Source organism: Petromyzon marinus, chromosome 64 (assembly GCF_048934315.1).
Source record: "Petromyzon marinus isolate PM22_M1 ecotype Great Lakes invasive population chromosome 64, UKy_Petmar_22M1.pri1.0, whole genome shotgun sequence".
NCBI classification, from domain to species: Eukaryota; Metazoa; Chordata; class Hyperoartia; order Petromyzontiformes; family Petromyzontidae; genus Petromyzon; species Petromyzon marinus.
Genome location: NC_133730.1, coordinates 3473242 through 3489954, shown reverse-complemented (window position 1 = coordinate 3489954; position 16713 = coordinate 3473242). Strand labels below are relative to the sequence as shown.

Here is a 16713-nt window from a genome sequence, read left to right as displayed (position 1 = left end):
GATACCACCTTCATATGAAGAGGACCGCAGAGCTTTGGGGATGGCCGGCGGGGAATCTGGCGCTGGCTCACCGCCTCGCGGCTGCTGCTGCTGCTGCCCTTCCCGCTCGTTCGTGGTTCCTCCTTTGCGCCTCCTTGAGTCGTCTTCACTCTCTCTCTCACTCTCTCTGTCTCTTCGAGGGACGGGCGAATACTGCGGGCGGGTGCGTTACGGGTTTAAAAAAATCGTCATTCTCGTCAAGCGGCGGCTGACGATTGTGGCGTGTGTGCGTGTGCGCTGCCGCCTCTGCAGCGTGGGAGGAGGTGTACAGCGGACCGCAGCGCGAGCACTCGTGCGACCACATGAGGCCCGGCGCGTCCTACCGCCTCCGCGTGTCCTGCACCAGCGAGGGAGGCACAAGCCAGGTGAATTTGCGCCGTGGACGGCACGGCTACAGCTGCGCCTGTGTGTTTCCCCGGGTGCAGCCGCCGCTGCTGTTGCTGCTGTCCTACCAGCCGGACGCGACCCCAGGGACGGGGCCGGGGTAGCGGACCCCTGAGTTGCGAACGATCTCGCTGCAGAGTGTCTTGAAGCGTCGCCTGGCGCTGTCTTGTCTGGTGGAGTTTATTCGTGCGCTCGCATTGAGGCTGCAAACTGCAAACAAGAACAACGGATAGTCTCCAGGCAACTCGCTTTCCTCTCCGCAGTGTGCCCAACGCTGAGACAGCGCTCACCTCTTGGCAATCAGGCCTGTCCTCCTGACTCTGTGCCTTCGTGTGTGTTGTGTAGTTGTTCGCTAACACCACTTGCCCCAACAGTGTGTTACAGGCTTTAAGGGGGCGTCTTTGGGTATAGCTGTGCTCTTGTTGGCCCTTGGCTTGGTGCTGGTCACACCACTCCGTCGTGTGCTGTGCCAACCTTAATAGGCTCTTGCAAAAACAGCACTTGCCCCGACAGTCTGCACGGCTATTGTGCCAATCTTTGGCCTTTGTGTGCACGTGTATTTGCGTTTGTACGTGTGCGCATGCCTTGTGTGTGCGTGTATGCGCAAATGCGAACATGGTTATCATTGCGAACAGCAACTTTATTTTCGTGGACCTTTTAGAGAGCGTGCATTCCCAGACAGAAAAGGCGACGCTCGGACATTTTGCTTTTCAACTGCACATGCTGCCGCTTGCAAAACCTTGGAGAGAAACGTTTGGAAGAAAACCTTCAAAACTGTTATTTTTACCGTAGGTCGCCTCACATAAACCAGAAGCCGCCGCGCTTTTAATAGGGTCAGCGATAAAAATAAACTTCACATTTCTACAAACCCGTACCTCCGGTGTGGGGAGGGGAATCGTTGACATTCCCCCCCTCCCTTACGTCCGTGACCTCCTCCACCCGTATGTCCCAACGCGAGTTCTTCGGTCGTCCGAGTGTGGGGGCTACTGTTGCGTGTGTCGAGGTCGCATCTCCGTTCATCTCCGTTCATCTCCGTTCATCTCCGTTCAATGGTTGACCCGGGGGGGGGGGGGCTTTACCCGAGTCCCTCGGTTTATTTACATCTCCGCCTTACGACAGTTTTTTTCTTTGAGGCCTTTTCTCCTTGTTAATTTTGTTATGTGTTTTGGGAGTGTGTGTGTGTGTGTGGGGGGGGTGGGGGTATTTGTATCTGTGGTTAAATCATGAGCCTGACTGCTTATGTTCGGTTTTAGAATTTCGTTTTAGTCATTTACTTACTCGCTTTTAGCTTTGTGCAGCGCCTTGTGACCTCGGGGTGAAACGCGCTTTGAGTGTGAATTATTATTATTAGCGACGTGAAACGATGGCTCCAAGTGTTTCTCAAAGCCTGGCAACGCTGCTGAGATGTCAAGTGACGTTACGGCGGTGTTATCGGGTGTCACGAAATATTGTGATTTTTGTTTTGTTTTTTGCGGCACCAAGATCTGAAGCCCCAGCGACTGGCGAATGTCCGCGACCCATCTTTTAGCCCGAGCCGGTTTTGCAAATCGGACTTAACACGGCGGCGTTGCGTGTGTGAGATCAGCGCAGTACGCGGTGGACTGGGTTCCACGAGAGTGCGTGATGACAAATGTTCAGACTTAAAACAACAATTGGCGCTTTTAAGTCCGTACTGAAACATTTATCAATCTCCAGTGCCTATCGCATCGAGTCTGGTTCTGTGCCATCCTCGCATTAAACATCGCGTCGATTGACAGGCTGCGGTGTGCACCACCTACACCGTGTGTGTGTGTGACGGCGGTGTTCACCACCTACACCCTGTGTTTGTGTGACTGTGGTGTGCACCACCTACACCCTGTGTGTGTGTGTGACTATGGTGTGCACCACCTACACCCTGTATGTGTGACTAGTGTGCACCACCTACACCCTGTGTGTGTGTGACTGTGGTGTGCACCACCTACACCCTGTATGTGTGACTAGTGTGCACCACCTACACCCTGTGTGTGTGTGACTGTGGTGTGCACCACCTACACCCTGTGTGTGTGTGACTGTGGTGTGCACCACCTACACCCTGTGTGTGTGTGACTGCGGTGTGCACCACCTACACCCTGTGTGTGTTACTATGGTGTGCACCACCTACACCCTGTGTGTGTGTGACTGTGGTGTTCACCACCTACACCCTGTGTGTGTGTGACTGCGGTGTGCACCACCTACACCCTGTGTGTGTGTGTGTGACTGTGGTGTGCACCACCTACACCCTGTGTGTGTGACTGTGGTGTGCACCACCTACACCCTGTTTGTGTGTGACTGCGGTGTGCACCACCTACACCCTGTGTGTGTGACTATGGTGTGCACCACCTACACCCTGTGTGTGTGTGACTGTGGTGTTCACCACCTACACCCTGTGTGTGTGTGACTGCGGTGTGCACCACCTACACCCTGTGTGTGTGTGTGACTGTGGTGTGCACCACCTACACCCTGTGTGTGTGTGACTGGTGTGCACCACCTACACCCTGTGTGTGTGACTGTGGTGTGCACCACCTACACCCTGTGTGTGACTGCGGTGTGCACCACCTACACCCTGTGTGTGTGTGACTGGTGTGCACCACCTACACCCTGTGTGTGTGACTGGTGTGCACCACCTACACCCTGTGTGTGTGTGACTGGTGTGCACCACCTACACCCTGTGTGTGTGACTGTGGTGTGCACCACCTACACCCTGTGTGTGACTGCGGTGTGCACCACCTACACCCTGTGTGTGTGACTGTGGTGTGCACCACCTACACCCTGTGTGTGACTGCGGTGTGCACCACCTACACCCTGTGTGTGTGACTGTGGTGTGCACCACCTACACCCTGTGTGTGACTGCGGTGTGAAGCTTCATGTGCACTGCATTGGCCGTCCTGTTCCTGTCCTCGACGCCGCGTGAATGTATTTGACATGGCATAATCGTAGACTGCATACGTTGTTACGTGGTTGCTTAGTGCGCGCCACTCTTGCAAAAATGATGCCCCAGCTGAAAATTTGATATAATTAAAATAAGAGTTTGTGGTAGGCGAGGCTAGAATTCAGCTGCCACAGCCTGCAAGGTTTGCTGAGATACACAATTTCCTTCGTTATTTCCTCAGCGGCTGTGTCCTTGCGCCTGTATTCATGGTTGTGCGTGGGTGTCTGTGTGTACGTGTGTCCGTTTGTGTGTATAGTGTGTCGGAGAGAGGCAGCGCAGTGGTTAATGCACCTCGCTACGAACCCAGTGACCCGAATTTGAATGCTGCTCACGACCAACATTGGTGACGAATATCTGAACTGGTCCTAAACCTCCCATAGGTTGGCTCGGCCTTAAATGAGTACCCGGTGCGGTGTGTAAACATCGCCACTAGGGAGACAAAGGCGGCGGGGGGGGGTGTGGCGCTGACCACCCCCCCCACCCCCTCATGTGCCGTTCCGGCCTTCATCGGTGCTACTCGCTTAACAGCACCTGCGCCAAAAGTCTGTTGAGGCTACACAGGGTGGGATGTGATCTCTGTCTTTGCAGTTCTCAGAAGTGTGCGCCATTCAGCTGCCGCCGATTGCCCCGGGTCCCTGCAACCCTCCTCGGGTCTTGGGGAAACCCAAAGCTCGAGAGCTTCACATCCGATGGAGTGAGTGTGCGACACCGCGACTCCGGGCTCCGTTTCCGCGAGAACTCCATTTACGTTCCATCGTTGACGGTTGCTGTGCGGGTTAATTTTTGGGTCGTATTCTATAGGAAGAAAACCCGGGGGAACCTGGAGAAAGAACCAGGGGGTGTGGGAGAACTTACAACCTCCACGCACATAAAGGCAACAGGGGTTGGGCGTCGAACCCGGGGCACTTATTGCCGCGAGGTGCAAGTGTTACCGCTGAGCCCCAACCCTTCCAAAAGTGCACTCGAAGCGACGCGGCGCCGGCGACCTCCACTCCTGCGATTTAAAGCTTTCGTGACTGCAAGGATTCATCTTCTTCGGTTCTTTCGGTAAAGTTGCGTAGAATGAGACTAAAATAATACATTGATAAAATAAAATAACACAATAAAATTCTCACGACGTTTCGGCCACAACACAAGCGGCCTTCATCAGGTGAAGGGACGAGACTGTCTGGAGGACTCCAGCGCTGTCCTCCAGACAGTCTCGTCCCTGGAGTCCTCCAGACAGTCTCGTCCCTTCACCTGATGAAGGCCGCTTGTGTTGTGGCCGAAACGTCGTGAGAATATTATTGTGTTATTTTATTTTATCAATTTATTATTTTATTCTCATTCTACGTGACTTTGCCGAAAGAACCAAAGAAGACTCCACTCCTGCGTTCAAGCACACGTCGTGTAACGCGCACGGAGCAAGCGGTGCCTCCTCGCTAGCAGCACTTGCCCCTACAGTTCCGTCTAAAAGCTATTCGGGGGGGTGGGGGGGATCTTTGTCGGCAATTATTCATGAGCGAGTTACGGACTCGTGGCTGAAGCATTGTCAGTGATAAATTATATTGGACCTCCCCGTCTGCCCATCCCTAGCACCTCCGATTAGCACGGTTGGCTACGTACGGTGCAAATTGAAGTTCAACATACGCGCACATACCCCTAGAGGGCGCTATAGCCGCACATGTGAGTCACAACCGGCTTGGGGTGAGTGGGATCCAATAGACTATCATTGACAGTGCTGCAGATTAATCAAATTAACCGGTTAATAAAATAATTCCGGTTGTCGGAGAGTTATACATATGGTGCACAAGATAATCCAAGTACATAAAACGTTTTGAGAAATAAACTAAGCCTACATTTTTCACTCTCACCGAGCTTAAAAGACGCTACGAATCTGAACAGCGTTCATTCAAGCTCTGTCGTCCCGACAGTTCTGTTCTTTCACCTGGAGAAGGCTACTTGTGTTGTGGCTGAAACGTCGTGAGAATTTTATTGTATTATTTTATTCTCATTCTACGTGACTTTACCGAAAGAACGAAAGAAGATGAAAATAATTATTCTCTTCTTACAGAGGTACTCACCAAGTCAGTAGTGGGGCATTCTTAGTTGATTTTAGAGCAACAGTGGGGCCGTTTAGAGTACAGTATACTGTAGTACAGTATACAGTAGTGCAGCACTGTACACACACGCTTCCGCTAGCGCCACCACTCGGCAGCGTCCTGACGCTTCCGTAAACAACAACGGATCTATGATAAGCGCACGGTCAAGAATGCCCTGACGGCTGTCGACAACATATCCACATACGTGAAGGAAGATTCGTATGGCCGTCTGATGCCGGTTAATAATAGGGCATTCCGGATGGTGCAAAGTGGCGGAAAACGGAGCTTCAGCCGTGCATCGCATTTGCCCGGCGATCTGTACGGCTAAATGAGAGGTGTTGTTGTGTTGCTGTTTTCGTGAAGGCCCGCCAGCGATGGACGGAGGCTGCCCTGTGGCCGAGTACACCGTGGAGCTCGGCGGGCCCCAAGTGGAGCCGCGGGAGGCCTTTGTGGGCCCTGAGCTAGAGTGCACGGTCCAGAGCCTGCTGCCCGGACGCTCGTACACGCTGCGAGTACGAGCAGCCAACAAGGCCGGGGTGAGGACCTCCACCCCCCCCCCCCCCCCCCCCCCCCCCCCAGAGTTGAATGTTTAACGAACGGCATTCATAGAGCGTGACACACCTCCGATTCGCACGGGTTGGCTACGTACGGTGCAAAAGAAGTTCAACATACATACGACTCCGAACGGTGCAAGGGTTTTGGTTTGTTGCATGTGAGAATCGATATTACTTATGTAAATTTTTAGTGATTTATATATATATTCAGTTTACACTTTTTTTGTTCAATAAAAAAACCTGAAACGATGCCGACGAGAAAATTGACTGCGAAGAGGAACGATCCGTAAATCGAAAAGCGAACCTCAATCGCAACGATCCCGGCGGGTTGTTTGTGGGGCTGTCGATGGACTCGGTCGATGACGCTAACTCGTCCCCCGTCCCGCGGGCCGCACATGTCGCCCGGTATCTAGTACGGACCCTACTCGGAGCCCATAGAGATGAACACAGCAGCCGGCGTGCCGGAGCAATGTCAGCCGCCTACCATCACCTGCAGAAGCGCAACTTCGGCGAGCGTCAGCTGGGAGGTGAGCCTCAACCCGCGCGTGGCGCACAAGCCCCCCCCCCCCCCCCCCCCCCCCCCGTATATGCCACGGCGGAGGAGGAAGTGGGGGGCGAGGGCCGTGCCGGGGGAGTTGGGGGGGCTCGTCAGCACCCACGAACGAACCGGCCCGGCGCCATCGCAGGGATGGTGCGGAGCCGCCGCCACCGCCCTTGCCCACGACCGCGTTTCGTGAGGAGCTGGCGTTTACGTGGTTTCGGTAATCACCGGTGAAACGTCACAGTGCTGGAATTGTAAATGTTGTGGGATTTACTCTCCAAAACACAACCAGTGTGCTGAACTAGTAACTAATTGGCACGTTTTGTTTGCGTGACGAACCTTACTAATTGGCGGTGTCGGGTGGAGGTGGTCTAACGACACATTTATATTTCTGCGATTTTTTACAAAATAACCTTTAATTGTGAATAAGATGGGTCGCGAAAGGCTACGTGTTAAACTTGGGGTTTATTTTGGCACGTGTAAAACCCACCTCCAATTTAGCACACAGACCCATAGTTTGTTGTCCTTCCGCCACATCTCCGATTAGCACGGGTTGGCTACATGTACGGTGCAAAAGAAGTTCAACGTACACATACGCACAAGCCATTGGGCAATAAATGCTAATTTTCGATGGGGGACATGGTTACACCATAGAAACCTGGTTGCTACAGCAACAAATAATCTTCTCGGCAATCCAAAAACAACTATACGTGACCAAGATCCAAATGGCAAGGTCATGCATCAACATGGCGTACAACCGGCACACAAAATGCAAGGCTCATAGAACGCATCACATACGAGCAACGCATTGATAACTTAAAGTCTGCGAAGCGGAGCCGTCAACTGCACGCACACGTGAATGAAATTCAGGCCCCATGGTCCTGTAACCCTATTGGGTGACGACATGACCCTGGCCGAAGCCATAGGGCCTTGCTTGAGGGGCGATGAAATCATGGGGAAAACCCACCTTCCGGAAGATTCTACCAAGTAATAAAATGCGAGTCACCCTTCCGGCATAATTTTTTTTCTCTCCCTTTTTTGATTATTGGATGTAATTTTTTTCGACATTTTGGGCGGAATCAAAACATTGATTTGGGAAAGGTCGGCGATTTATTATTTTATTTTTTCTACGAATGTTCTCGGCAAGAGGAGCATGTTTTTGGTTGCGCGGTTTGTGTCCTCCACGCACCGTGTGGGAAGGTGCAGTTGCATGACGGGCTGACACAGCGCGCGCTGTACGTCCATAGATTTCCCCGCTGTTGGCAACAATCTCCAGGTTCATTAAATTCCCACTAATTTATCCCCGTGTTCCTCGAGGGTTGCGAGTAATTCTCTCTCCGCTATCGTTTTACGGTAACTCTCGCTATGGACAGTTCGTACGGTCGGTAACGTTTCCTGGAAACATGCTGGCGCGGGAGGATTCTCTGAAAAGCGAATTTATTACGTCTGCGCGTGGATGTGTTTTTGTGCGCGTTCTTTTTTTTTGAAGAGCCTTTGCGACTAAATATCTTATTTCTACTGGTCAAGGCTGCAGCTAATAAAGTGTTCTCATAAATGAAATACCATAATCGGCTTCACAGTATGAGCGCCGTGGGTTACTTTCATATAATAATTGCACTTGTATATTGTGTTTAGATTGTCATTCATGACAGGTAACAATAGATGGTCAAGTAGCGGAACATGAGTGCGGTTTTCCGGGTATTTGCCTGCTCTTTGAGAATTTCCTGCATCAAGCTTTTTCCACTCACGACCGAGGGACAAATTCATCGTCTTGTCTACCAGAGCCGTGTTGATTGGTTCAAGCGTACGCACGTGTACGCGTGCTCCCTGCGATGGCTCCTCACCTCCACGGTGTTATAGAAGTTGTTGCGATTTTAAGTTGTCAAAAGAACGATGGCTCACAACGCGGATTTTTTCTGTGTGTTTAATGTTGTGGGCTCTTCTGAACCACCCCCCCCCTTCTCCCGCTCCTCTCTGAATCGTACAGAAAGGTTCAACTGTGTCAGAAAAATGTGAGCCGGCCTCTTTTGAGCCAGATGTATTTCAAATAATTTTAGGGTTCACTGTGAATGTCCAAGGCTCATCGAGCAAGATGAAGGCAACTTCGAGAATACGGTTAATTTTTTACACCCTTTGGGGCTCATTGAGCCAGAATAAAACACCTTGAGGATGCTTATAGGTCTGCGTGTATGTCTCTGGCTCGGAGGCAGACTATAATAAGGCACCTTTGGGATTCTTAAGCCCATATATTAGTCCTGGCTTGCCTCGATGCTTGGCCCTGGCCCAGGTGAGCCGCCTCTAAGCCGCCGCCGCGTTTAACCTGAGCCGGCTCTTGAGTGTGGTCCCTGCCATGGTCCAGGATTTCCACGGTGTCGATCCTGAGCCACGCCACGGCCGAGTTGCTCACTTGAGGCATCTGCGGGAGTCACTGAGCACCTCGAGCCTGAGCCGAGCCGCGACTAAGAATACAGACCGCACGGTTCGCGTCAACACCAGGGGCTCACCTAGGGGGTTGGGAGCGGCATACCACCGTGAACGATCGCGTAGTTTGCCAATCTGATCGTTCACATGGTCGCTGCCAAATCAATTGAAATAGGCAATAATAACGAGAAAGAAATAGCTGAGATGTGACAAATATTACGTTGTAAGGTCATCGCGTATGCGAAGCTGATTTCCTGTAACTGAATGTCCTATAAACCCTGCTCAAGAAATTGTGTGCGGTTTCACAAGTGTGCTCCCGCTTTTCATATCCGAGTCGTGGGCGAATCTGCCGTGAACATGGATACGCAGGAAGTGTGGACGAAAGCAATCGGCCGACTCGGCGCCACGCTGCATCCGCTGCCAACCCGGCGTGCGTTTGTGCGAATGAATCCGTCCTCTCGCCAGAGTCCCTTTAACAACGGAGCGGACGTCACGGAGTACCGGCTGGACTGGGGGTGCGAGGAGGGCTCGCTGCAGCACACGTACGCCGGTGGCTCGCAGAGCCACGAGCTCAAGGGGCTCTCCCCGGCCACCTTCTACTTCTGCCGCGTCCAGGTGGGCACGGCGCTGCGTGTCTCCCGCGCAGACGTAGCGAGGCGCCGGGGGGTCGGGGTGGCGTTTAGAATCCGTCGAGATCGGGGTTGGTTCGTCATGTTCGACATTCCGTTCAGGCTGTCAGCTGTCCAGGCAGGCTTCCCCGCCAGTTCAGCATCCCAACTGTGCGCTCGGGCTTGCGTGCAAAGGACTTTGAACTCTTGTCTCCGCGAACGTTGCGTCCGTTTCGTGAAATAGCACACGCAAATCGTCAACCTGTTATCGTCATCGTTGCTGCTCGTCACGTGCCACCTGCTCATCAGGTCACCAGCGACCCGCAGTAATATCAGTCGCATGCAAAATACGCTTGCGCCCGGCGCGCTCCCGTGCTCTCGTCTCGTCGTCTCGTCGGGTGGCTGCAGGCGGTGAATTCGGCCGGCGCCGGGCACTTCAGTGCCGTCGCCACGGCCTGCACGCCCCCGTCGGCGCCGGCGGCCGTGAGCTGCGTCCGCGTCCTGCAGGACGGCGGCGACTCCGGCCTCACCGAGCCCAACGCCGACGCCGCCGCGGCCGCCGCCTTCTGCCCGTCATCGTGCTTGGCCGTGGCGTGGGATGAGCCGTGCTGCCACGGCTCCGACATCGTGGCCTACAACGTGGACTTTGGCGAGAGGCAGCCAGCGGCGACGGAGCGAGCGGCCGCCCGGCGGCACGTCATCCGCAACCTCGCGCCTGACACCACCTACAGGTGGCGACGACACCACCGCAGCTCTCAGCTGCCGCTGCGCGCGGTTTTTTAACGTGAACGTTAACGAAAGTTTGTGATTTTTGCGTAACAAAAAAAAAAGCTCGCAAATTAATCTTAGTTTGCAATATGGCATACATACATGTAAATGCAAAATAATTGTTTGTTTTAAATTGTAAACTAATTTCAAATCTTGAGGTTGTTTTGATGCTGTTACGAGTTCACGGTATACAGTTCCCTAATGCGACACAAACCTACTGCTCACAATTCTAGATTTGAAGCTTTCATGACTGCAAGGATCCATACTCTTTGGTTCTATTCGGTAAAGTCATGTTTTATTTTTTTTTGCCTACGTGACTTTACCGAATAGAACCAAAGAGTATAAACACTGCTCACAGTTTCTTATCACACTCCGTGTTTCTCATCAACAACGCTTCGTTTTAATTGACTCCAATCGTTGCTCCCCCCCCCCCCCCAGAAGCTATCAATGGCCAATGCCTTAACGGCAAAAGCAAAACGACCCGGACTCACCGCGGCGCGGCAAGCAAAACAATCGCTGCACACGCAGCAGGGGTGGGGGGGGACCCCCTCCTCATCGTCCGCTCTTAGACACGCGCTTGCGTTGGCAAAGTTCGCAGACGCGAGCTTGCGTTTAGCAAAGCGTAGTGTATGTGGGAGCCCGGCAAGCTTTGGGGCCTTAACCACCGGCGAGCCGGAGCTCCCCGTGGGTAATTGCGGTAAAAATTTCCGTCCGCCAAGATGACACCAATTTGGAGCACTCCGGCATGCTTAATCGTCTTCTTTTGTATGGCCCCTGATGCAGCTGCAGAGCAACTACAATTTCACATTCAGGTGGTCGAGCCAGATAACTGCGTTGGGAGCGTATTGCTGTGATATGTCCTTCGTATTTGTGGAAAGGGGCGTTCCGTCGTTATACGTTGTATGGTCTGTTTTGGATGACCACAGACAGTCGCACTATAAATGTTTAATTTGCGCATTAGGTATCCGCATCTGCCATGGTTTTGTGCGGATATAATTTAGCGTGGACCATGCGCACTACAGATTTTTTTGGCTTCTGTAATGTTTTCGTCAATGTCTGCATCATAGCAGGAAAAAACACACGCTTATTAAAAAAAAGTTATCATTTAGATACGTTGGTAAGTTGCTTTTTCTAAGCAAGTTCAGTTTTCCAGAAGCACGCGAACCCGACTTTGAACCCAGTCTGTCTTTAATACCTGTCCACGGTCGACATATATTGCTGTCCTTTCCAGCTGTGCCTTTTGACAGATGTCTCTATAGGAGGTGATTGCCACTGATTAAATAAGGGCCCTTCTTAGCATTTTTCTTCTCCGTGATGCGGGGGCATCGCTGGTAGTCCAGCGTTAGTCGCCCGGCTGCGAGCTCTTGGCGGACGCGCGCCAACTCCCACCCCTCGCTCCTCCTCTGCCCGCCGCTGCTTGGCGCGCAGGATACGAGTGCAGGCGGTGAACGCGGTCGGGGCGGGCCCCTTCAGCCAAGCGGTCAAGGCCAAGACCAAGCCGCTGCCTCCCGAGCCGCCGCGCCTCGAGTGCTCCGCCTACGGCCCCCAGAGCCTCAAGCTCAAGTGGGGGGAGGGCGGTGCTTCCTCCAGGGCGGCGGCCGCCGACTCGGTCGTCTACAGCCTGCAGATGGAGGACCGCGCCGGATGGTGAGGCGATGGCGGCGGCGGCGGTGGTGGCAGCGCGATGCGCGAGGCCGTCTGATGAGTCGGCCGATTTAAAAACTGTTGAAACGATGCTTTTTATTTCGCCAGGTTAAGGCCCCCCCCCCCCCCCCTCCAGTTTACCAGCTCTTTTCAGAGGCGACCTGGCCACCACAAATGATAGCACAACGAGGTGGGCTTATCGTCGCGTGGAAATTTGGAGCAGCCGAATACTCTTAAACACGCGGCGTCGATTCTGAATGTGGGAGGGAAAAACTGGAGGACGCGCGGAGAAAAATCCACGCTGCTACCGGGAGAGAGAGACATGCAAACTCCAAATATACAGCAGCAGGCGTCAGGGCCGGGATCAAACCCACAACCTCCTGTATACCAGGCGAGGTAGTTAATAGCTCGCCACCGTGGCACCGTATGTACAAAGGTCAACTCCTACTATACACAGGTGAGAACTCTGCATGTCGGTGGCCAGCTGTGAAATCCGGGTTGAACAACGTCATCACTAAAACCCTGTTTTGTTACGCTTTTGCCAACGAAGGTGAAAACCGTTTGATGCATTAGCCCTGTCCGTTCGTCTCTATCTTTGTCCACTTCTCTATTTGCCCCCGTAACATGAATGTTTGTATGTATGTTGGACTTCTTTCGCACTGTACGTAAGCTAACCGCGCTAATCGGAGGTGCGGGGGAAGGACATCAAACTAAACACAAATGCCACTTTTGAGAGAAATGTGTTTACATTTTTTTAATTGAACAGTGCATAGCTCCAGTGGCTTCATAATATCGGAAGGAGGGGGTGCACAGATTGAGTTCTCACTGGTTCAACAAAATAAACCTGCAACATCTTTTTCGGACGGCTGACGGCTGACGTTGGTGTCGGGCAACAACTGCAATGTTACGTATCGAGGTGGTTGAGCCAGCTGATTGCGTCGGGGCGAGCGGAATGTTATAAATCGGTACTGGGACAAACATCCCGCGGGCAAAATGGAGAATAGCCTTGTGTTCCGACGTCGAATCGGCGTCGAGACAGGCGCCTGCATTCCTTCGGAGTGCCACCGGCGCGCTCCGTAGCCGCGCGGTTGACAATGTACTTGTAACCGAAATAATTCGCACAATGGAAAAAAAAACAACAACCGACCAGACATTGAGCCCTGGGCGGGGGGGGGAGAGTGGGCGGGGGGAGGGTGGGCGGGGGCGCCCTTCAACATGGCTGGAGATTGAAATAAAATATCTATGCTTGTTCCATTGCTTTTTGTTTGAACACATCAGGGATGTGTATTGCTCAAAGCGAGCGTCGAAGGCTGGTGGCTCATCTCCCGTTTACAGCGCTGAGGCAGTGGTGGACATTCAACGTTCCTGTGGGTGGGGGCGAGTCCATCGTACGGCAGCCGCTGTTGACCTCCCCACAGCCACTGTTGACCTCCCAGCCACTGTTGACCTCCCCACAGCCACTGTTGACCTCCCCACAGCCACTGTTGACCTCCCCACAGCCACTGTTGACCTCCCCACAGCCACTGTTGACCTCCCCACAGCCACTGTTGACCTCCCCACAGCCACTGTTGACCTCCCCACAGCCACTGTTGACCTCCCCACAGCCACTGTTGACCTCCCCACAGCCACTGTTGACCTCCCCACAGCCACTGTTGACCTCCCGACAGCCACTGTTGACCTCCCCACAGCCACTGTTGACCTCCCGACAGCCACTGTTGACCTCCCCACAGCCACTGTTGACCTCCCCACAGCCACGGTTGACCTCCCCACAGCCACGGTTGACCTCCCCACAGCCACTGTTGACCTCCCCACAGCCACTGTTGACCTCCCCACAGCCACTGTTGACCTCCCCACAGCCGCTGTTGACCTCCCCACAGCCACTGTTGACCTCCCCACAGCCACTGTTGACCTCCCCACAGCCACTGTTGACCTCCCCACAGCCACTGTTGACCTCCCCACAGCCACTGTTGACCTCCCCACAGCCACTGTTGACCTCCCCACAGGCACTGTTGACCTCCCCACAGCCACTGTTGACCTCCCCACAGCCACTGTTGACCTCCCCACAAAGTGGCACTCGTTTTTGACCGCAGAGGGATTGATGTAGCCAGGATCAGCCCCCCCTCACCTCACCACCGCAATCAGGATTTGAGCTCTCAATCTGGCGATTGCGAGCCGTTCGCTCCGCCGTTGGACTGCCTGGCCGGTGTTCTGTCTGTTAAAGAGTATAAAAGTTAAACAGGCCTTAAAAGAGTTGCTAATATATTCAAATACTAAATAGATACCTTTTGCAAGGCATCAAGTCTGCATTACAGTTATAACTGCTCGACCAGAGCTATAATACTTCACCACGGTGATCAGGAAGGGTTGGTGAAAGTGCGGAGCACAGCTGTGTGAGCATAGCAGTACATTAAACTTAACTATTTAAAGATAAACTATTTTTGTTTATTTTAACCGGTGAGGCCCACTATATATGGCTCTTTTTCAAAAGCGACCTGGCTTTCACAAACGATAGCACAAAGAAGTGGCTTATCGTGTAAATTTATAGGAGCCAAATACTTTAAACGGACGTTTCTAAATGTAGAGGGGAAAAATCGGACCACCCGGAGAAAAATCCACGCTACCACAGCGAGGGAGACGCGCAAACTCCAAAAATAATAGATATTCGGAATACATTTCATACACAAAATGGTCAGGCAGTTCACTTGCATTGGTTCAAGCAAGCCTGGCTCTGCTGATGAGACGAGGAATGTCAAAACCGGTCCAGAGGTTTGCTTCTAGTAACCTTTTCTCGTTCCGACACTTCTGCAAGTTGCACGGTGGGGTGGTGTCCCGTTCACCCCGGAAACTTGGAGCACGCGAGCGGCTCGGCATTAATGTGAATTCGAGAGGCGTAGCAGCAGCACCGTAGCAGCAGCAGCACCGTTGCTTTTAAAGACGTTGTGCTCGCCGCAGAGAACCGTCGTGGCACGACCGCCGCGCTCTACGACAGCTGGCGCCAGACTGTGCCGCGCCCCTCCCGCATGGTCTTTCTGGGAGCCTCGGTACCGAAAAAGTGATTTGATTTTAGTTTAGGTAAGGGTTCCCGTGGAGAGAGACAAACGCGGGAAGGTGGGGGGGGTTCGTGACGCCCTCTGCTCTGCGTCCGCGCGCCAGCTTCACGGCGGTGTACACGGGGAGCTGCCACACCTTCAAGGTGCAGCGTCTGAGCGAGCGGACGGCCTACGCCTTCCGCATCCAGGCCACGAACGAGGCCGGCGACGGCCCCTTCTCGGAGACGCACACCTTCCGTACCACGCGCCTGCTGCCGCCCGCTGTCAAAGGTGCGGACAGCGGTCCCCCCCCCCCCCGCTCCTCCCCCACACACACACACACCATGAACTCCCCTTGGAATGCTGGTTACATCCTCCCTCGCCTCTCATTATCGCCCCCACCCCCCCCCCCCCCCCCCCCAGATTCATATAGACATTGTTATCTTATTCTTGGATCTTTCGGTAAAGTCACGTAGAAGGGAAACAATAAAATAATAAAAATATAAAACAATAGAATTGTATTGTTTTATATTTTATTTTATTGTTTCCCTTCTATGTGACTTTACTGAAAGAACCAAGAATATGAATCCATGCAGTCACGAAAGCTTTAAATCAAAATATATTGTTATCTTGTTAAAGGTACAGTGCTGATGGTTTCTATATGCACTATAACTATATCTAACAGCGTGCTCCTGGCCAATCGCTGTGCAGCTCTCGACACGATGTCCGACGTTTTGCCCCACGTGCCGGGAACTGAGGGTGGCTGGGCTTGTCTCAGATTCTGTCGCGGTTTTAACCGGCCAGGCTTTTCTTCCGTGGCTTTTGTCTCCTTTTGTAGATACCGCACCTCTGCGGCGCTGATCCCATTCCCACCTGGGCTGTTTCTGCGCGTGCGCTTTTCTCAAAGTTGTCCCGAGATACTGGACATGGTTCTGACGGGCGCGCTGTGGTGCCGTAGGCTCCTGCGTGCGTGCGTGCGTGTCTTCCTGTCACGTCCCCCTGGGTGCGACCCAGCCTCTCCCGGGTTCTACCGGGTTCGAGAACTTTGTCGGTGGAGGAGCCGGCCGAGGGGTTGGCTACAGATCAACGGCTACTGCCGAGACGCTCGGGGAGCTCGAGGCCAGGAAGGACCCTCGGGAAGGGGGCTCGCTTGGGGGATTTTGCCGGGGTGGGGAGGCGGGACGGCCCCTAGGCGTTGCCGGCGGAGGGTTGCCGCGCCGCCTCTGGGTGCGATGCTCTGACACTCGACTTGCCCCCGCGCACGTTACCCCCGCAATCGCCACCCCCCCCCCCCCCCCCCCCCCCCCCCCCCGCGGGCGCGCGCAGGCTTGCGGGTGCAACAGATGGACGGCAACGCTTGCGAAGTGCTCTGGGAGGCCGTGCCACCCATGCGGTCGGACCCCGTGATCTACGTGCTGCAGCTGGCGCTCGTCGCCACCGCCAGGGACGCCGATTACAAGCAGGTCGGCGCCGGCGCTGCGACGGCGTGGCGGACGCGATTGAGCGGGATGTGGTCGGGGGAGATGACGTGCACCGTTTTTGGGCGTGCCAGTGACGGCTTACCTGGAAACAATACAATTAATAATTCCACTGGGGTCGGTTTACGCTGGGGGTTTGGCAACCTGCGGATCCGGAGCCTGCATGCGGCTCTTTAACTACTGCTTCCGTGAAATTATTGATTTAAGCACCACCGCCTC

General features: G+C 53.7%; 1 protein-coding gene across 6 annotated transcripts in view; it reads left to right on the top strand.

The window, feature by feature from the left end:
- Nucleotides 1-16713, top strand: part of FNDC3A (fibronectin type III domain containing 3A) — a 172477-nt gene that overhangs the window by 143355 nt on the left and 12409 nt on the right. For all 6 annotated transcript variants that reach the window (XM_032977722.2, XM_032977717.2, XM_032977721.2 and 3 more), the window contains 9 exons: nucleotides 292-404; nucleotides 3959-4064; nucleotides 5815-5987; nucleotides 6419-6532; nucleotides 9433-9582; nucleotides 9984-10306; nucleotides 11772-11990; nucleotides 15141-15307; nucleotides 16343-16479. In XM_032977722.2, the coding sequence (XP_032833613.2) occupies nucleotides 292-404; nucleotides 3959-4064; nucleotides 5815-5987; nucleotides 6419-6532; nucleotides 9433-9582; nucleotides 9984-10306; nucleotides 11772-11990; nucleotides 15141-15307; nucleotides 16343-16479 (1502 nt within the window). The remainder of the gene's footprint in view (nucleotides 1-291; nucleotides 405-3958; nucleotides 4065-5814; nucleotides 5988-6418; nucleotides 6533-9432; nucleotides 9583-9983; nucleotides 10307-11771; nucleotides 11991-15140; nucleotides 15308-16342; nucleotides 16480-16713) is intronic.